Source organism: Bison bison, unplaced genomic scaffold (genome assembly GCF_000754665.1).
Source record: "Bison bison bison isolate TAMUID 2011002044 unplaced genomic scaffold, Bison_UMD1.0 scf7180017864324, whole genome shotgun sequence".
Lineage (NCBI taxonomy): Eukaryota > Metazoa > Chordata > Mammalia > Artiodactyla > Bovidae > Bison > Bison bison.
Window position 1 is genome coordinate 10,896,716 of NW_011494896.1, and position 21,615 is coordinate 10,918,330.

At 38.4% G+C, this 21,615-nt stretch overlaps 1 protein-coding gene across 1 annotated transcript in view; it reads left to right on the plus strand.

The window, feature by feature from the left end:
• INTS4 (integrator complex subunit 4) overlaps positions 1 to 21,615 on the plus strand; it is a 108,111-nt gene that overhangs the window by 20,058 nt on the left and 66,438 nt on the right. The window contains exon 4 of the mRNA XM_010853234.1: positions 8,872 to 8,978. Coding sequence (XP_010851536.1) covers positions 8,872 to 8,978 — 107 coding nt within the window. The remainder of the gene's footprint in view (positions 1 to 8,871; positions 8,979 to 21,615) is intronic.

The window sequence follows — 21,615 nt, forward strand, 5'->3', positions numbered from 1 at the left end:
CTTCCTGCCCCCAATCCCTCCCAGCATCAGGGTCTTTTCCAATGAGTCAACTCTTCGCATGAGGTGGCCAGAGTACTGGAGTTTCAGCTTTAGCATCAGTCCTTCCAGTGCACACCCAGGACTGATCTCCTTTTGAATGGACTGGTTGAATCTCCTTGCAGTCCAAGGGACTCTCAAGAATCTTCTCCAACATCACAGTTCAAAAGCATCAATTCTTCGGTGCTCAGCTTTCTTCACAGCCCAACTGTTACATCCGTACATGACCACAGGAAAAACCATAGCCTTGTCTAGACAGACCTTTGTTGGCAAAGTAATGTCTCTGCTTTTTAATATGGTATGTAGGTTGGTCATAACTTTCCTTCCAAGGAGTAAGTGTCTTTTAATTTCATGGCTGCAGTCACCATCTGTAGTGATTTTGGAGCCCAAAAAAACAAAGTCTGACACTGTTTCCACTGTTCCCCATCTGTTTCCCATGAAGTGATGGGACCAGATGCCATGATCTTAGTTTTCTGAAAGCTATAAGCCAACTTTTTCACTCTCCTCTTTCACTTTCATCAAGAGCCTTTTTAGTTCCTCTTCACTTTCTGCCATAAGGGTGGTGTCATCTGCATAACTGAGGTTATTGATATTTCTCCCGGCAATCTTGATTTTATACATTACCTTGATAAAAATTAGGGTGTTGATAATATATTAAATATTTCTTTGCTCTTGTAGTTAGTGGCAAAAAAATATTTCTTTTAAAAGCACCAATGCAATTATATTGCCTCAATATCCCTTTTTTCCCTGGAAAGTTCTTATATGAGCTATACTTGGAAGAATTTCTTACTTATTGATTGGGGATTTCATACAGTCATAGACTGTTTGAGATATAAATGGCCTTATAGTGATCATCTTGTCTAATTGCTTCTTTTTGCAGATGACAAGACTGTTAAGAACCAGAGAGATGAAATGAGTTGAAGTGAGTTGGTCTAGCTAAAAGTAGTAGCAGAATTGAGAACTTAGTGTGGTGCTCTTTCTTATGGGCTACAATTTAACTAAAAACACTTTATCTCTGAAACAGAAACATTATAAGAGAGACTTAATTTTAAATCAGAACTCATTCTAGCCAAATTATGCAATATTCATGAAAATAGCTGTTTTACTTTTTTTAAGTATTCTAATGTTTCTTATTTAATTGTCTGTAAGAGATCTGGTCTAGGACTCTTCCTGGTTTCCTGTTCCTGGCCCACCTAGATTCATAGAAGATAGAATTGGAAGGGACCATAAGTTTCATCTAGTTCAAACCCTTAATTTCAAGGCTGAGGAAGATGAAGTCCGGGGAATTAAAGTGACTGCTGAAGTCACTTTATATTTGCAGCTTAAAATTAAGAGTTTCCCGATTATCAGTCTGAATATTATCAAATCCAGGACTGTGGTCTGCACCTTGGACCAGAAGTCTTTAAGTTCATCAAATGCATGAATTTTATAACTCTTTGGCAAGCATTGCTTCTCCAGTACATGCTGCACCACTAATGATAACGTCAAGCTTGTTTTAGAGGAGGTATAATTAGCATACTGTGGGAGCAGAGGAGAGAATGGGATCAGTGCTGACTGGTGGGCTCTAGAAAGGCTTAGTGAAAAGGTAGGTTTGGAAAGTCCAAATCCTCCAAATTTGGGGAAGGGTGGTACCAAGAAGGAACATGATGGTAGAAGATAGAAGACTGGCAAAGTATAAGAGATGCTTGAAGAACTGAGTTGAGAGATCGATAGGAAGGAAGTAAGGGGCTTTTGGAAGAAAAACATTGGTAAAATGTTCTGAAGCCAAAGGGTAGTAGTCTTGAGTACTGAGGATTTTAAACGTTATTTTGTAGGCAGTGGGTACCTAGTTCTCCTTGAACAAGGCATGAAGTGATCAAGTCTAGTTCTATAAGGATAATTTAGTGGTTGTGTGGAATTTGCTCTGATGAACTGGGTGGTTTAGAGAAGAAATGTGGAAGATTCATTTATTCTTGTGGCTATGCTATGCTATGCTATGCGAAGTCACTTCAGTCGTGTCCGACTCTGTGCGACTCCATAGACGGCAGCCCACCAGGCTCCCCCATCCCTGAGATTCTCCAGGCAAGAACACTGGAGAGGGTTGCCATTTCCTTCTCCAATGCATGAAAGTGAAAAGTGAAAGTGAAGTCACTCAGTCGTGTCCGACTCTTAGCGACTCCATGGACTGCAGCCTACCAGGCTCCTCTGTCCATGGGATTTTCCAGGCAAGAGTACTGGAGTAGGGTGCCATTGCCTTCTCCGATTCTTGTGGCGATGTCCATCTAACCTCAACTTACAGTGTAGGCCTGGAACTCAGCTGAGAGACCGGGATTTAAGATTTAAATTAGATTTATGATTTATTAGAGGCAAGAGTTAAGTTCAAAAAGGTCTAGCTGTCTTTTTATGGTTGTCATGCAGAATCATCTTTTTTAAGAAGTAAATTTTAGAGCAGTATGGTGGTATTGATTTCTTCACCTCTTTTTTATTACCTTCTTTTCTCTTTGTGACCTCTTTCATATAGGAGACTTACCTTTCCTTTTTTAATCTATTCAACTTAAAAAAAATTCTTATATTCTTACTGAAATATAATTGATTTACAGTGTTGTGCTTGTTTTGTTTTTTCATATTACTTCTTTGACTGGGCCGGATCTTGGTTGCTGCCTGCAGAATCTTCAGTCTTTGTTGAGGCATGCGAGATCCTTTAGTTGCAGCATGTGGGATTTAGTTCCCTGACAAGTGGTTGAACTAGCCGCCTGCTTTGGAAGCGTAGAGGACCACCAGGGAAGTCCCCTACAATGTTGTATTTATGGAGACTTTTCTTAATGATCCTTGGCTTTGCATTGACGTTTAGGATGAAGCACTAAAAAGCTGAGAGTTCTTTGTGAATGAATGGGGCTTGTCAGCTGGTAGGCGCCACTCTAACATGATCCTATGTGTCTTTGGAGGACTGTTAAATAGTAGTGTCTTATGCTGTTTTTTGTGGGCCTGTCAACTTTTGACTCTCCTGCTGGGAGGACAGATGCCTGACTGCCATGTTTTTTTAGCCAAAGCAGCCGAAGAGTGATAGGGAGGGAGTCTCACTTTCAGTGTGTTGATTATCTCTTAATCTCTTTATTATCAGTTCAGTCCCTCAGTCACGTCCAACACTTTGCGACCCCATGGACTGCAGCACGTCAGGCCTCCCTGTCCATCACCAGCTCCCAGAGCTCACACAAACTCATGTCCATTAAGTCAGCGATGCCATCCAACCACTTCATCCTCTGTTGTCCCCTTCTCCTTCTGCTTTCGATCTTTCTCAGCATCAGGGTCTTTTCAAATGAGTCAGTTCTTCACATCAGGTGGCCAAAGTGTTGGAGTTTCAGCTTTAGCATCAGTCCTTCCAATGAATACTCAGGACTGATTTCCTTTAGGATGGAGTGGTTGGATCTCCTTGCAGTACAGGGGACTCTCAAGAGTCTTCTCCAATACCACAGTTCAAAAGCATCAATTCTTCCGTGCTCAACTTTCTTTATAAACTCTCATGTCCATACATGACTACTGGAAAAACCATGACTTTGACTAGACAGACCTTTGTTGGCAAAGTAATGTCTTGGCTTTTGAATATGCTGTCTAGGTTGGTCATAGCTTTTCTTCCAAGGAACAAGCGTCTTTTAATTTCCTGGCTGCAGTCACCACCTGCAGTAATTTTGGAGCCCCAAAAAATAAAGACTCTGTTTCCATTATTTCCCCATCTATTTCCCATGAAGTAATGGGACCAGATGCCATGATCTTAGTTCTCTGAATGTTAAGTTTTAAGCTAGCTTTTTCACTCTCCACTTTCACTTTCATCAAGAGGCTCTTTAGTTCTTCTTTACTTTCTGCTATAACGTGGTATCATCTGCATATCTGAGATGACGTTATTGATATTTCTTCCAGCCATCTTGATTCCAGCTTGTGCTTTATCCAGCCTGGCATTTCTCATGATGTACTCTGCATAGAAGTTAAATAAGCAGGGTGACAATATACAACCTTGAGGTACTCCTTTCCCGATTTGGAACTAGTCTGTTGTTCCACATCCAGTTCTAACTGTTGCTTCTTGACCTGCATACAGATTTCTCAGGAGGCAGGTCAGGTGGTCTGGTATTCCCATCTCTTTAGAATTTTCCACACAGGTCAAAGGCTTTGGCATAGTCAGTAAAGCAGAAGTAGATGTTTTTCTGGAACTCTCTTGCTTTTTACATGATCCAGTGGATGTTGGCAATTTGGTCTCTGGTTCCTCTGCCTTTTCTAAATCCAGCTTGAATACCTGAAGTTCATGGTTCACATACTGTTGAAGCCTGGCTTGGAGAATTTTGAGTATTACTTTGCTAGTGTATGAGATGAGTGCAGTTGTGTGATAGTTTGAACATTCTTTGCCATTGTGTTTCTTAGGGATTGGAATGAAAACTGACATTTTCCAGTCCTGTGGCCACTGTTGGGTTTTCCAAATTTGCTGGCGTATTGAGCGCAACACTTTCACAGCATCATCTTTTAGGATTTGAAATAGTTCAACTGAAATTACATCACCTCCACTAGCTTTGTTCGTAGGGATGCTTCCTAAGGCCCACTTGACTTTACATTCCAGGATGTCTGCTCTAGATGAGTGATCACACCATCGTGATTATCTGGGTTGTGAAGATCTTTTTGTATAGTTCTTCTGTTTATTCTTGCCACCTCTTCTTAATATCTTCTGCTTCTGTTAGGTCCATACCATTTCTGTCCTTTATTGTGCCCGTCTTTGCATGAAATGTTCCCTTGGTATCTCTAATTTTCTTGAAGAGATCTCTAGTCTTTCCCATTCTATTGTTTTTCTCTATTTCTTTGCATTGATCACCAAGGAAGGCTTTCTTATCTCTCCTTGCTATTCTTTGGAACTGTGCATTCAAATGGGTATATCTTTCCTTTTTTCCTTTGCCTTTCACTTCTCTTCTTTTGATAGCTATTTGTAAGACCTCCTCAGACATCCATTTTGCATTTCTTTTTCTTGGGGATGGTCGTGATCCCTGTCTCCTTTACAATGTCATGAACCTCCGTCCATAGTTCTTCAGGCACTCTGTCTATCAGATTTAATCCCTTGAATCTATTTCTCACTTCCACTGCATAATCATAAGGAATTAGATTTAGGTCACACCTGAATGGTCTAGTGGCTTTCCTTACTTTTTTCAATTTAAGTCTGAATTTGGCAATAAGGAGCTCAGTCAGCTCCTGGTCTTGTTTTTGCTGACTGTATAGAGCTTCTTCATCTTTGGTTGCAAAGAATATAATCAGTCTGACTTTGGTATTGACCATCTGGTGATGTCCATTTGTAGAGTCTTCTCTTGTGTTGTTGGAAGAGGGTGTTTGCTGTGATCAGTGTGTTTTCTTGGCAAAACTCTGTTAGCCTTTGCCCTGCTTCATTCTGTAATCTAAGGCCAAATTTGCCTGTTACTCTGGGTATTTCTTGACTTCCTACTTTTGCATTCCAGTCTCCTATAATGAAAAGGACATCTTTTTGGGTGTTAGTTTAAGAAAGTCTTTTAGGTCTTCATAGAAGTCTTCAACTTCAGCTTCTTCAGTGTTATTGGTAGGGGCATAGACTTGGATTACTGTTATATTGAATGATTTGCCTTGGAAATGAACAGAGATCATTCTGTCATTTTTGAGATTGCATCCAAATACTGCATTTCAGACTCTTTTGTTGACTATAATGGGCTACTCCGTTTCTTCTAAGTGATTCTGTCCACAGTAGTAGATAAAATGGTCATCTGAGTTAAATTCACCCATTCTAGGCCATTTTGGAGAAGGCAATGGCACCCCACTCCAGTACTCTTGCCTGGAAAATCTCATGGACGGAGGAGCCTGGTAGGCTGCAGTCCATGGGGTCGCTACGAGTCGGGGGCGACTGAACGACTTCACTTTCACTTTTCGCTTTCATGCACTGGAGAAGGAAATGGCAACCCACTCCAGTATTCTTGCCTGGAGAATCCCAGGGACAGAGGAGCCTAGTGGGCTGCCGTCTCTGGGGTTGCATAGAGTTGGACACGACTGAAGCGACTTAGCAGCAGCAGCAGGCCATTTTAGTTCACTGACTCCTAAAAGACCTATGTTCATTCTTGCCATCTCCTGTTTGACCACTTCCAATTTGCCTTGATTCATGCACCTAACGTTCCAGGTTCCTATGGAGTATTGCTGTTTATAGCATCGGACTTTACTTCCATCACCAGTCACATGCACAACTGGGTGTTGTTTTTGCTTTGGCTCCATCTCTTCATTCTCTGGAGTTGTTTCTCCACTGATCTCTGGTAGCATATTGGGTACCTACCAACCTGGGGAGTTCATCTTTCAGTTTCCTATCTTTTTGCCTGTTTATGGGGTTCTCGAGGCAAGAATACTGAAGTCCCTTCTCCAGTGGGCCACGTTTTGTCAGAACTCTCCACCATGACCCGTCCATCTTGGGTAGTCCTACATGGCGTGGCTCGTAGTTTCATTGAGTTAGACAAGGCTGTGGTCCATGTGGTCAGATGAGTTATATTTATTATATATTATCTTTATTATATTTCCTTCCTTTCCTCACATAGCATCTGCCAGATTAGATCTTTTCTGTCCTAATTTTTAGAGAAAAAAAACTCTACTTCAGTGGTTGATTAGCCAGTTGTATAGCATAGGGAAGGAGGTAGAGGTCCAGCTACTTCTTATAGAAACTTTAAACAAATCCATGCCTCACTCCATTTTGGGGTGTTTTATGGTTGGTTTTTTTCTTTTCTTTTAAATCTATGATTCCTGATTCTTGCTTGGCATATGGCTGAAATTTATTTGCTCTGTTATGACTCCCTCCTCAGTAGGCATTTAGATTAAATTTCTCAGTTTGCCATAGACTTTTTCATTTGCTTGCCATCTCTAAAAAATTTGTTGGACTTTTCTCATCTGCTTACTATTCTTCTGTTTTCTTAGTCCTTGTACGTTTATACTTTTAAAGTTTCTTTATATGTTAATGAGGTTTTAAGAAAGAATTAGTGATAAACAGAGGTGTTCAATCTAGTGTGTCTTACTGGAAGTGTTTTTAAGAGGTGATTGTTCCCAGTATTTTATAAGCTTTTTTTTTTTTTAGGATTTAGTTGTTTATATTTCATTATCATTTTTGAAATTTGTTTTGCATCTATATTATGAATTTCTTAATGTTTTTCTTAAGTGGACAGTTATTTTTTTTAGTTAAAATTAAAGAGACTATATTAGTAATAGTAAAAGGAAATTAATGTCATCAGCATAGTAACTATATTTTTTATTTTGTTATTACAATATAGTCATGCATACCTCTGAGATATTACAGATTCTGTTCCAGATGATCACAGTAAATTAAATATTGCAGTAAAGCGAGTCACCCGTTTTTGATTTCCCAGTGCAGATAAAAGTAATGTCTATACTATACTATAGTTTATTGTGTGCAATAGCATTATGTCTAAAAAGAATGTACTACCTTAATACTGTACTGATAAAAAATGTTAACCATAATCTGAGCCTTTAGCAAGTTGTAATCTTTTTGCAATAGTAACATCAAAAATCATTGACCACAAATCACCATAACAAATATAACAATGAAAGTTTGACATACTGCAAGAATTACCAAAATGTGACAGAAACATGAAGTGAGAATGCTGTTGAAAAATGGTGTAGAAGACTTGCTTAATGAGCAGGCTTGAGGCAAACCTTCAATTTATAAGAAAAATAGTATAGTATCTACAAGTGAAGTTGCTCAGTCATGTCTGACTCTTTGCGACCCCATGGATGGTAGCCTGCCAGGCTCCGGGTCCATGGGATTTTCCAGGCAAGAATACTGCAGTGGGCTGCCATTTCCTTCTCCAGGGGATCTTCCCAACCCAGTGATCGAACCCTGGTCTCCTGCATTGCAGACAGACGCTCTACCGTCTGAGCCACTAGGGAAGCCTGTATCTACAAAGTGCAGTAAAATGAAGCACAATAAAACAAAGTATGTCTATAGAAGGTTATTAACATAAAAATGATTTTCTGCATGCCTCTTGTATACCACTAGCATAGAACCATAGAACCATATTTTGAAACAAAGAAGAGAATCTGGTTAAGGTGATTGACAGTGATTTACTTGGAATTGTCTGTTTGCTCATTTATTAAGCATCCATTGAGCATGTAATGAGGCATGCTAGATTCTGAGAATACAAAGGTGAATAAAACATAATCCTTGTTCTTAAGGATCTTTCAGTTTCCTGGTTTTGTCTGATATGCAAATAAGTATCATAAAGCTACAGTTTATGTCAAGGGTTCAGTGGAAGCATGAACGAAGAAATGGTCAATATTTCTAGGGAAAGAGCGAAAAGCACCATACAGGAGGTGACATTTCAAGATTAGGAGGTACTCTCTGGGGAGTAGGGTTGAGAATGGAGCAGAATGTAGATGAAAGCATTCTAGGTAGGGAAGTGGGCCTGAGCAAAGATAGGGGGACATGGATCATAAGTAATTGGGAAAAAGGAGATAGGGAAACCTGAAAGAGATGAGGCTAATAGATAAAGTAGGGAGGACTAGGCATCATGGAGGGACTGATATGTATGTATGTCTTGCTAAGGAATTTAGACTTGATTTTGAAGGCAGTGAAAAGCCTTTGAATTAGTCAAGCACTGAACATTTTTGGAGCACTGTGTTGCATCCTGTGGAGGACTCAAATTTTTAGACATGATCCCTTTAGGAACTTAGCTTTTAGTTGAGGAAATCAAGAATCAAACAGCAGAACTCAGTTGACAAAAATCTTCATTCTTATACCCAAGTAAATTTAGTTTTTATAGTAATCTCCTTTTGAAATTCTAAAACCTAACTTTCCATCTTCCTTTCTAGAGTCTCATCAAGTCCTTGCTCAACTGTTGGACACTTTGCTTGCAATTGGCACTAAACTGCCAGAGAATCAAGCTATCCAGATGCGATTAGTTGATGTAGCCTGCAAGGTAAGAATATAATGGTTAGACACAGGGTTGCTTCTTTATTGAACAGTTTTGCATTATCTGGAGAAATGATACGAGCTGTCAGATCTGCTTACCTCCATCCTAAGGCTATAACTGAGAATTGCCAAAGACTCTTAAATGGCTTTAAGAACTGCTTCATTTTTTGTTTGTTTCTTGATGTTGGATTAGGAACAAAGTTGAGTAACTTGTTATAAAATGAACTTCCTCACTGTCCCAAAAGAAATGAATATAATTATAGGAACTACCATGTATTCCATGCCTAACATATGCTCTCTGCTTATTATGGTACTATTTTTTACCTTTTTTAAAGAAAAGTAATTTTATTCCTATGGTGTATGCTCATTGTTAAAAACAAAATTAACTAATACAGAAATAAGATAAGTGACAGCCACTCCATCTTTCCCTCCTAGGCCCTCTTCTCAGGCATAACACCTCCCAACAGTTTGGAATTATGATACTTTCATTCGTTCCTCATAGTCCTTTAGGGAAGTGCTGTTATATCTCTTTTACTAAGATGGGAATTGAGGTTGAAGGAGTTTAGTTTGTCCAAGTTTTCATACTTAGGAAGTTGCAGAACCAGGGCATAAACTCTTTTCTGATTCCAAAGCCAAATTCTTTTTAATTTTGAACTTTTAATTAGCTTTCTTTTGTGCAAACCTTGTAGAATTGGCTTTACTTTTAATCTTTTTGATAAATTTGTTTTGAGAATTTAAGGAGACAAATATGTTTGAATTGTGGAAGGGTTACATTCATGGAATTAGAAAACTATTTCTTAACCCCAGGAAAGAGTATTTCATTTATCTTAATAAACAATGACAACAACAAAAAAACCCCTCAGAACACTTTGAGAAGTACAGTATTAAAAGCTTAAGTGGGAGAAAACTAGGGATTACATGATTGAGAGAGTAAGTACGTCTTCCATGTGAGAGAATATATGTATCTAGGAGGTTGTGCTTATAAGAGAGGTGTTTTGCTCAGTGGATTATTCTGCTTGAAGCAATAGTTTCTTAAATTTGTTCTAAAGAAATCTTTTATTATAAAAATTTATACTCATGGAAATTTGGAAAGAAGTATAAAGAAAGAACTACACTCGTAATTCACTATGTAAAGCCATCCATTATTATTAGCCTTTTGATGTATCTGTTCTGATTTTTTTTCTGTGTACAGATTGTTTGCTTTTCTTTTTCCACGTATAGCTATAATCATATTCTGTATTCAGTTTTGCTTTTTGACTAACATAACAAGTATTTTCTTTATATTGTAAATGTTTTATAAATATTTTTAATGGATGCATGATATTTTGTCCAGTAATCAAGCCATAGTTTGTCCTAACCATTCTCTTATTAATGGACATTTATATTGTAGCCATTTTAAAAAACAGTAAATAATACCACACAGTGAGTGTGATTAGTCTAAAGTATTTCCTGTATCTAGGGTTATTTCCTAAACATATATTGTCACAGTAGAATCACTGGATGAAAGCATTTAGAATTTTTGTTTTTTTCCTAAGGCTTTTGATACTTTTGGCAAATCGCTTTCTACAATATTCTAGTTTAAGCCTATCCACAGTATATGAGAGTGCATAATTTCACATATTATTCTAGCATTTGGATATTAATGTTTAAAAGCAAGATGTAAACCTGTTAATTTGGTAAGAAGGAAATGGTATTTCATTTTAAAAATTTTCCTATTTTTTCTTCATTTGTGTGTTCTGTCTTCAGTTCAGTTCACTTCAGTCTCTCAGTCGTGTCTGACTCTTTGCAACCCCATGGCCTGAAGCACGCCAGGCCTTCCTGTCCATCACCAACTCCTGGAGTTTACTCAGATTCATGTCCATTGAGTCGGTGATGCCATCCAACCATCCTCTGTCGTCCCCTTCTCCTCTCGCCTTCAATCTTTCCCAACATCAGGGTCTTTTCAAATGAGTCAGTTCTTCTCATCAGGTGGCCAAAGTATTGGAGTTTCAGCTTTAGTATCAGTCCTTCCACATGAATATTCAGAACTGATTTCCTTTAGGATTGACTGGTTGGATCTCCTTGCAGTCCAAGGGACTCTCAAGAGTCTTCTCTGATACCACAGTTCAAAAGCATCAATTCTTTGGCATTCAACTTTTTTTATAGTCCAACTCTCACATCCCTGCTTGACTACTGGAAAAACCATAGCCTTGACTAGATGGACCTTTGTTGGCAAAGTAATGTCTCTGCTTTTGAATATGCTGTCTAGGTTGATCATAGCTTTTCTTCCAAGGAGCAAGCGTCTTTTAATTTCATGGCTGCAATCACCATCTGCAGTGATTTTGGAGCCCCCAAAAATAAAGACTCTCACTGTTTCCATTATTTCCCCATCTATTTGCCATGAAGTGATGGGACCAGATGCCATGATCCTAGTTTTCTGAATGTTGAGTTTTAAGCCAACTTTTTCACTCTCTTCTTTCACTTTCATCAAGAGGCTCTTTAGTTGTTCTTCACTTCTTGCCATAAGGGCAGTGTCATCTGCATATCTGAGGTTATTGATATTTCTCCTGGCACCCTTGATTCCAGCTTGTGCTTCATCCACCCTGGCATTTCTCATGATGTACTCTACATAGAAGTTAAATAAGCAGGGTGACATTATACAGTCTTGATGTACTCCTTTTTCTATTTGGAACCAGTCTGTTGTTCCATGTCCAGTTCTAACTGTTGCTTCTTGACCTGCATACAGATTTCTCAGGAAACTGGTCAGATGGTTTGGTATTCCCATCTCTTTAAGAATTTTCCACAGTTTGTTGTTATCGACACAGTCAAAGGCTTTGGCATAGTCAATAAAGTGGATGTTTTTTCTGGAACTCTCTTGCTTTTTTGATGATCCAATGAATGTTGGCAATTTGATCTCTGGTTCTGTCTTGGGAATGAACTTTTCATGTTCTTTTCTAGTTTTTCATATGGATTTTTTGTGCGTTTCTTCACCATTTGTAGAGGATCATAACTGGGTAGAAATTTGAACTATTTGGAAATGGAATATCTGCCACAAGCTTTTGCAAATTCAAGTAAATAAAGGCTGTCTATGATTCATAGCTATAGTTACTGTTTTTATTGCCTAATGCTATTTTGTCTGATTTTTGTCATACAGTGATCTTTGAGATATGATTCACCTTAAAATAACATTCCCCCTTTTAATAGAAATAATGCAGAGTATGTTTTCCAACTACAATGGAATTAAATTAGATGAGTAACAGAAAAAAATTAGGAAAACCACAAATATGTGGAAATTAAACAACATTCTCCTATTTAACCAATGAATCAGAGAGGAAATCGGCAGGTAAATTAGAAAATACTTTGAGGTGAATGAATGAAGACCCTGTGTACTAAAACTGGGCTGCAGCTACTGCATGCTTAGAGGTACATTTATAGCAATTAGTGCCCATAGTAAAAAAGAAGAAAGATCTCATTCCAGTACCTTATTCTTTTATCTAAGATGCTGGATAAAGAAGAACATATTAAATATAAAAGCATGCAGAAGGAAGGAAATAAGAAAGACTAGAGTGGAAATTAATGAAATCAAGAGTAGAAAAACAGTAGAGAAAAATCAAAGAATCAAAAGCTTGTTCTTTGTAAAGATCAACAAAATTGAGAAACCTTTATTTTTGAAAGGAAAAAAAGAAGGTTCAAAGTACTAGAATTATAAATGAAAAGAGGCTATTTCTGCTGACCTGGCAGAAATGAAAAGGATTATAAAAAAATACTATGAACAATTTTATGCCAATAAATTAGATAACTTATGTAAAATGTACAAATTCCCACTAATCCTACAAAGATATGAACTGTGAAAACTGTCTCAAGGAGTAGACAATCCAAATATACTTATAACAAGTAATTAAATTAATAATGAAAAAAAAAACAAAAACTTACCTACAAAGAGAAGCTTAGGCCCACATGGCTTTGAATCAAACATTTTAAATAAGAATTTCATACCAATTCTTCACAGATTTTCCTAAGAAGTAGAAGAGAAGCAGCATTTCTCCACTGATTCTATCAGAGACATTTTAAGAAAAGCCAGATATGTTCTAGAGAACTTATTGGATAAGAAGCCAGTTAGGATGTTATTGCACTGGGCTTCCCTCATGGCTCAGATAGTAAAGGATGTTATTGTAGTAGCCTAAATGAAAGGTTATAGTAGTTTGAATTAAAGTGATGGAAAGATGGAAAGATATGGATAGATTTGAGAAATATTTAGGAAGTAAGATTGGCAGGACTTGATAACTGGTTGAGCATGGAGTGACAGTGAAGGAATTGCTGAGGATATTTCCCGTTTCCAGCTTATGTGCCAGATTAGATGGTGGTGCCTTTCACTCAGAGAATTCTGGGAAAGCATTTGGTTGGGTATGGGACAAAGTCCAAATAACCCAACAATTTCAAACTTACTAAAAAAAATTATGAAAATAGTACAAGAGATTTCCATATACCCTTCTTTTTGATTCATTAATCATTAACATTCTCCCGCATTTACTTTATCATTCTCTCTCTATGTTGGGGGCTTCCCTGATAGCTCAGTTGGTGAAGAATCTGCCTGCAATGAGGGAGACCTGGGTTTGATCCCTGAGTTGGGAAGATCCCCTGGAGAAGGGAAAGGCTACCCACTCCAGTGTTCTGGCCCGGAGAATTCCAAGGACTGTATAGTCCATGGGGTCGCAAAGAGTTGGACAGGACTGATCAACTCTCACTTTCACGCTCTATATATTTTACCGAACCATTTAAGAGCAAATTGCAGACATTACACTTCTTTTCCACTAAATACTTAAATTTTTATTTCTTAAGAAGGAGGAAATCATTTTTATAAACCTAGTTTTCAAAATCAGGAAATTTAACTCTGGATTTTGTCTGTTTGTTTTTTTGACTGCGTGGTCTGTGAGATCTTAGTTCCCCAACCAGGGATTGAACTCATGCGCCCTGCAGTGGAAACATGGAATCCTACACTGAACTGCCAGGAAATTCCCAGGAAATTTAACTTTGATATAATGCTAATCTGTAGTAGTATTAGACTTTATTCAGATTCTACCTATTGTCTTTTATATTGTATTTTACATAAATTTTTCTTTTCTGGTCCAGAATCACATGTTGCATTTAGTTTTCATGTCCCTGTTTTCTTTAATCTGGAATGGTCCCTTAGGCTATCTTTGTCTTTCATGGCCTTAACTTGAAGAGTATAGGCTGTTTACTTTATAGAATGTCTTTTTTTTTTTTTTTAAAGTTTTAGCTACACTGGGTCTTCATTGCTGCGTGTGGGCTTTCTCCAGTTGCAGCTTTCAGGCTCTAGAGGGCAAAGTCGGTAGTTGTGGCACACAGGCTTAGCTGCTGCAGAGCATGTAAGATCTTGCCAGACCAGGAATCAAACCGGTGTCCCTTGCATTGCAAGGTGGATTCTTAACTGCTGGACCACCAGTAAATCCCTAGAATGTCTTTCAGCCTGGCTTTATCTGGTATTTCCTCTGTTTAGATTCAAATGACACGTTTTGGTGGGAATAATACATAAATAATACTTTGTCCTTCTCAGTGCATCATATCATAAGGCACATGTGAGGTCTGACTCATTATTGGTGTTAACTTTGATACTTGATTAAGGTAGTGTCTGCCAGGTTTTTCATTGTAGAGTTGTTATTTCCTCCTGTGATTAATGAGTAATTTGTGGGGAGATACTTTGAGATAATGTAAATGTCCTCTTCCCCATCAAACTTTTATTCTCTATTTTAGCAACTGTTAATAAATCTTGCTGAGTCATTTATAACTCTGATTATTGCAAAATGGTGATATTCTGATGCTGTTATTCCATCTCTATTTTTTACTTGGCATGCTATTGTAAGAAAGTTTTCTTTCCCTCTCTTTCCCTCCCTCCCTTCTTATCAATCTCCTAATTTATTCAAAATATTATAATCTCTTCTATCCTTATTATTTTTTGAAGTTCATATTGTTCCTTTGTATATTTTTAAAATATGAGATATCAATCTGTCATATTTTTTGCTTCATAGTAGGAAGAAAGTCATGATTTTGGGTATTCTTAACATCTCAAAATTCATCTCTGTCAGTAATTATTATTCTGTCAGTAATCCTTTGAGGTACTGTGTGCTGTGTTATGCGTAGTCGCTCAGTTGTGTTCAACTCTTTGCAACCCCATGGACTGTAGCCCACCAGGCTCCTCTGTCCATGGGATCCTCCAGGCAAGAATACTGGAGTGGGTTGCCGTGCCCTCCTCCACGGATCTTCTTAACCCAAGGATCGAACCCAGGTCTCCCACATTGCAGGCGGATTCTTTACTGTCTGAGCCACTAAGGAAGCCTAAGAATACTGGAGTGGGTAGCCTATCCCTTCTCCAGGGAATCTTCCTGACCCAGGAGTCGAACAAGGGTCTCCTGCATTGCAGGCAGATTGTTCACCAGCTGAGCTATTGTACAGCTAATCCTCATTTGATAGATGATGAGATTTAAATTTGGCCAGGAAATTACTAAGTCTTTTCTTCTGTAGAATATGCATAACTGAAATTGGAGGTCTTCTACTTTGTTTCTTATTCATGAAGATTTTTCTAGGGAATAAATATCTTGTCATTTTTGTATATATGGCTTCCTTAGAGCCTAGTTTAATTCTGTTTCTCTTTTTCTATCTCATTTCTTCTGGTCTCTGTATTTCTTTTTTTGTTCCTTTAATTCTGTGGCAAAAGTACATTAAGCTCTCCAGGCAACAGAAACATGGCAGCAGTTTAACATTTATCAAATACTACCTGAGCAAATGTTATATGTTCTTTTGTTAGGAGAGGTTGTCTCTTAGAATAATTTCCATTGTTTGGTATGTTAAATTTTTATCTGTGCTTAAAAATAATCCATGTTAATGGGAATTCCTTGATGGTCCAGTGGTTAGAGCTCATTGCTTTCACCGTTGTGGCCCAGCTTCAATCCCTGGTTGGTTACTAAGATATCACAAGCTGTGCGGTGCTCAGCAACGCCCCTCCCAAAAAAAAAGAAAGAAAAAAAATCCATATTGAAACTGAATGAGTCAGTAAGTTATTTTTGTCTTATTTAACCTCATTCTTGGATTTTCTTGACATACTTAATCATTGATTTTTTATTCTTTTAACAATAGTTTTAAACTGATTGGTTTAGCTTATTTTTGATGTGGATTAGTCTTATTGGGGATGTGGTTTGCTTACTCCATTAATATAGAAATGATGGTATTTTAATGGCCTAGGTATAGCACCAAAATAGCATCATCTGCAGAGCAGGCACTAGGCATCTATTAGTGATGATATCCGTGATGTAAGTAGTGACCTGTGGGGGAAGGATATCATAAAACTAATTGCTGCCCTAAGGGTGTGATTTAGACTTACCGTTTCTTTGAGGCTAACATTCAGTGCGCAGTAACAGGCTAGTTATGCGTCAGTGTTGCCTTGGTTACCTTAATAGGAACTAGAAGACTTTAGTTTGTTGTTTGAAAATCAAATAAAGTGTTTGTAATAATGGTAGCAACCTTCTAGGGGATGGTGATTCAGTTGACAGTTCAGTTATGACAAATGATGCTTCCATACTAAATAAAAATAGTTTATTTAAAAAAACAGCATTGCTGTATTAACTGTGACAGTGTCACTGTTAGCTTCATATCTGGAAATTTCTCTTAGCTTTTCAGTTTCAGCATGTCATTTTGTTGGATAAGTTTGAGCATTGTGAACACTTAAGAGTGTTTATGTTTCACACTTCTTTAACCTAAATAACTTGGAGACATGAATTAACTCTGATCTCAAATGTTCTACTGAGTCGTTTTTATGAGGAGACAGTCCCTCTGTGAGAGCCCCACCCCTCTGCACCTCACTTGCTTACTAGATCTCCTTTGTTCTCTCCTCTGAGTAAGCCTACCTGCCCAGCCCACCGTCTCATAGAACACAGCTTCTGTAAGAATGTCTAGGTGCCATTTAGTTCAGGAGTCTTCTGCTAGAGCATCTGATGTGAACCATTAACAGATGCTCAGTACCTTTCGAGACAGATTGCCCCCTTGTTAGACAGCTATTGCTGGAAGATTTGTGCTTGTGTATTCCAGATCAGCAGGCCTGTTTCATCCAGGTGGCCCACTTTTACCTCTATTTTCTTTTTTTTGCCACCTTTCCCACACCTGCTTCCCTTTTCTTAAGCAGGCTGGTTTTTTTTAAATTTAATTTTGGCTGCACTGGGTTTTCATTGTTGTGTTCAGGCTTTCTCTAGTTGTGGTGCGTGACTCCTTTCTTTTGGTTGTGGTGTGTGGGCTTCTCATTGTGGTGGCTTCTCTTGTTGCAGAGCGTGGACTCTTGGCAGGCTCCGTAGTTGCAGCATGCAGGCTCTAGAGTGTGTAGGCTTCAGTAGTTACGGCACACGGGCTTGGTTATTGTGGTGTGTGGGCCCTGGGGTGTAGTCTCAGTGGTTGTAGTGCATGGGCTTAGTTGCCTCGCGGCATGTGGAATCTTCCTGGACCAGGTATTGGACCCATGTCCCCTGCATTGACAGATGGATTCTTTTTTTTTTTTAATTGTTTATATGGTTGTGTTGGGTCTTAGTTGAGGCAGGTGGGATATTTTTGTTGCTGCACATGGAACCTATCCTTGTGGCATCTAGTCTTGATAGTTGTGGTACACGGGCTTAATTCCCCCTTGGTGTGTGGGATCTTAGTTCCCCGACCAGGGATCGAACCCATGTCCTTTGCATTGCAAGGTAGATTCTTAACCACTGGACCACCAGGGAATACTATTATTCCTTCTTTATAAATGAGGAAACTTAGACTCTTGAGAGGTCTAGTGACTTGATCAGTGGTACACATATAGAGTCAGAACTGAAATTTGAAGCTAGGTCTTTTTTTTTCAATTTATATATATTTTATAATATGGAAAATTTCAAATTATTCTTTGCAGTTTTTGGTATAAATTTGACAATTATTTTTATTTTGCAGTCTTTTTCATCTGTTTTTTCTCTCACTTTCTGTTGTAATCTGCTGTAATATTTTAAAGTAAATCCCTGATATGTAAATCATACATAGTTCAGTATGTATCTCTAACTAATAATAACTGATATTTTTTAATATAGCCTGTTCCACATCATCTCATACCAATTCATATTAAAACTTTCTTAACTGCATTAAATATCTTTTTATAGTTTTTTTTTTTTTTGGTTTAGCATATATTTGGAGAGTCTCTTAAATTTCTTTTAGTCAATATCAGTGGCCCATTTTTTTTTTCTTTAAATACCACAGTTTTATTGACAAAACCAGATTGTTGGTCTTGTCGAATATCCTACATTCTGGATTTGTTTGATTGTTTACTTTTGATATAAATGTTGACAGTGGGAACCCATACAGATTGATTTCTTTGTCTTTTTTATCTGACTCAATTAGTCCTTGATATTTTCTTGCTTTTTGGCACATGTCCCAACTTCTTCTTACATTATTTCTTGCCTAGTTTTGAGACTAGTCATTTCACTAAAGTCTTTTCAGTTCCTGTTACTGCATTATGCAAATAGTTTATTTCAGTAGCAGTGGAATGATGAGAAGTGCTAAAAAAAGATTGACAGTACTAAGTGTTGACAGAGGTGTATCATATCTGGAACATTTACATATGACTGGTGAAAGTGTAAATTAGTTAAATTAGTACAACCACTTTGGAATAGTATTTGGCAGTATCTTCTTAAGCTGAACATATACGTTTTCTGTGACCCAGCAATTTCACTTCCAACTATGTATTCAACAGATGTGTGAAAAAGTATATCAAAAACCACATTCAAGAATAATTATAGTAACATTATAAGAATGCAAAACTGGAAATAGCCCAAATATCTATCAACAGTAGAAAAGATAAATGGATTATGGTGTATACACAAATGGAATACTTTATAGTAATGAGAGTGAATCAACCATTGCTATATGCCATACTGTGGATGATTCTCACCAACATAATAGTAAGCAAAGGAAGCGTAGCACTATTTGATTTTACAAATTATAAAACTAGGCAGAATTTTGTGTTAGAAGTCAAGATAATGGTTACTTTAGTTTTTTAATACTGCATTAGTTTATCTCAATATTATAATTGATTTACAGTATTATATTAGTTTCAGGTATACAACACAGTGATTCAGTATTTTTATAGTTGGTTGTTGCTGTTCAGTCACTAAGTCATGTCTGACTATTTGTGACCCCATGTGAACTGCCTCATGCCAAGCTTCCTTGTCCTTCACCATCTTCTAGAGTTTGCTCAAACTCATGTCCATTGAGTCAGTGATGCCATCCAACCATCTCTTCCTATGTCATACCCTTCTCCTGCCCTCAGTCTTTCCCAGCATCAGGGTCTTTCCTAATGAGTCAGCTCTTTACATCAGGTGGCCAAAGTATTGGAGCTTCAGCTTCAGCATCAGTCCTTCCAATGAATATTCGGGACTGATTTCCTTTAGGATGGACTGGTTGGATCTCCTTGCAGTCCAAGGGGCTCTCAACAGTCTTCTCTAGCACCAGAGTTCAAAAGCATCAATTCTTTGGCACTCAGCTTTCTTTATAGTCCAACTCTCACATCCATACATGACTACTGGAAAAACCATAGCTTTGACTATAGGGACCTTTTTTGGCAAAGTGATGTCTCTGCTTCTTAATATGCTGTCTAGGTTTGTCATTGGAGAAGGCACTGGCACCCCACTCCAGTACTCTTGCCTGGAAAATCCCATGGATGGAGGAGCCTGGTGGGCTGCAGTCCATGGGGTCGCTGAGGGTTGGACACGACTGAGCGACTTCACTTTCACTTTTCACTTTCATGCATTGGAGAAGGATATGGCAACCCACTCTGGTGTTCTTGCCTGGAGAATCCCAGGGACGGGGCATCCTGGTGGGCTGCCGTCTCTGGGCTCGCACAGAGTCAGACATGACTGAAGCGACTCAGCAGCAGCAGCAGCAGGTTTGTCATAGCTTTTCTTCCAGGGAGCAAGCATCTTCTAATTTCATGGCTGCAGTTACTGTCAACACTGGTTTTGGAGCCCAAGAAAATAAAATCTGTTACCTTTTTCACTTTCCCCCCTTCTGTTTGCCATAAAGTGATGGATGCCATGATCTTAGTTTTTTGAAAGGTGAGTTTTAAGCCAGCTTTTTCACTGTCCTTTTTCACCCTCATCAAGAGGCTCTTTAGTTCCTCTTCACTTTCTGCCATTAGAGTGATATCATCTGCATATCTGAGTTTGTTAATATTTCTCCTGGCTATCTTGATTCCAGCTTGTGAGTCATCTAGCTTGGCATTTTGCATGATGTACTCTGCATATAAGTTCAATAAGCAAGGTGATAGTATACAGCCTTGATGTATTCCTTTCCCGATTTTAAACCAATCCATTGTTCCATGTCCAGTCATAACTGTTGCTTCTTGTCCTGCATACAGGTTTCTCAGGAGACAGGTAAGGTGATCTGGTATTCCTATCTCTTTAAGAATTTTCCATAGTTTGTTGTGATCCACACAAAGGCTTTAGTGTAGTCAATGAACCAGAAGTAGATTTTTTTTTTAATTCCCTTGCTTTTTCTGTCATCCGAATGATATTGGCAACTTGGTCTCTAATTTTTGTGCCTTTCCTAAATCCAGCTTGAACATCTGAAAATTCTTGGTTCACATACTTTTGAAGCCTAGCTTGAAGGATTTTGGACATTACCTTGCCTAGCATGTGAAATGAGTGCAGTTGTATGATAGTTTGAGCATTCTTTAGCATTGCCTTTCTTTGGGATTGCAGATTGACGTTTTCCAGTCCTGTGGCCACTGCTGAGTTTTCCAAATTTGCTGGCATATTGAGTGCAACACTTTTACAGAATCATCTTTTAGAATTTGAAATAACTCAGCTGGAATTCCATCACCTCCACTAGCTTTGTTGGTAGTGATGCTTCCAAAGGCCCACTTGACTTCACACTCCAGGGTGTCTGGCTCTAGATGTGTGACCGCACAATAGTAGTTATGGAGGTCATTAAGACCTTTTTTGTGAAGTTCTTCTGTGTATTTTTGCCACCTCTTCTTAATCTCTTCTGCTTCTGTTGTGTGTGTTTGTGCTAAATTGCTTCAGTTGGGTCCAACTATTTGCAACCCCATGGATTGTAACCCACCAGGCTCCTCTGTCCATGGGATTTCCTAGGCAAGATTGCCATGCCCTCCTCCAGGGGATCTTCCCCACCCAGGGATTGAACCAGCATCTCTTATGTCTCCTGCATTGACAGGCAGGTTCTTTACCAGTAGCCCCACCTGGGAAGTCCCTTTCTTTTGTTAGTTATCCTTATATTAGCTATGGCTTCCCTGGTATCTCACCTGGTAATGAATTCACCTGCAATGCAGGAGACCCAGTTTGATTCCTGGGTCAGGAAGATCCACTGGAGAAGGGAACGGCTACCCACTGCAATATCCTGGCCTGGAGAATTCCATGGACTGTATAATACATGGGGTCACAAAAAGTTAGACACGACTGAGCAACTTTCACTTTGTCTTTGTAGCTTATTCATTTTTTACATAGCAGTTCATACTTCTTAATCCCATACTCCTATTTTGCTTCTCCTTTTCTTCCCATTGATTCCCACTAATTTGCTCTCTATCTGAAGTCTGTTTCTGTTTTGTTATATTTGTTTTATTTTTTTAG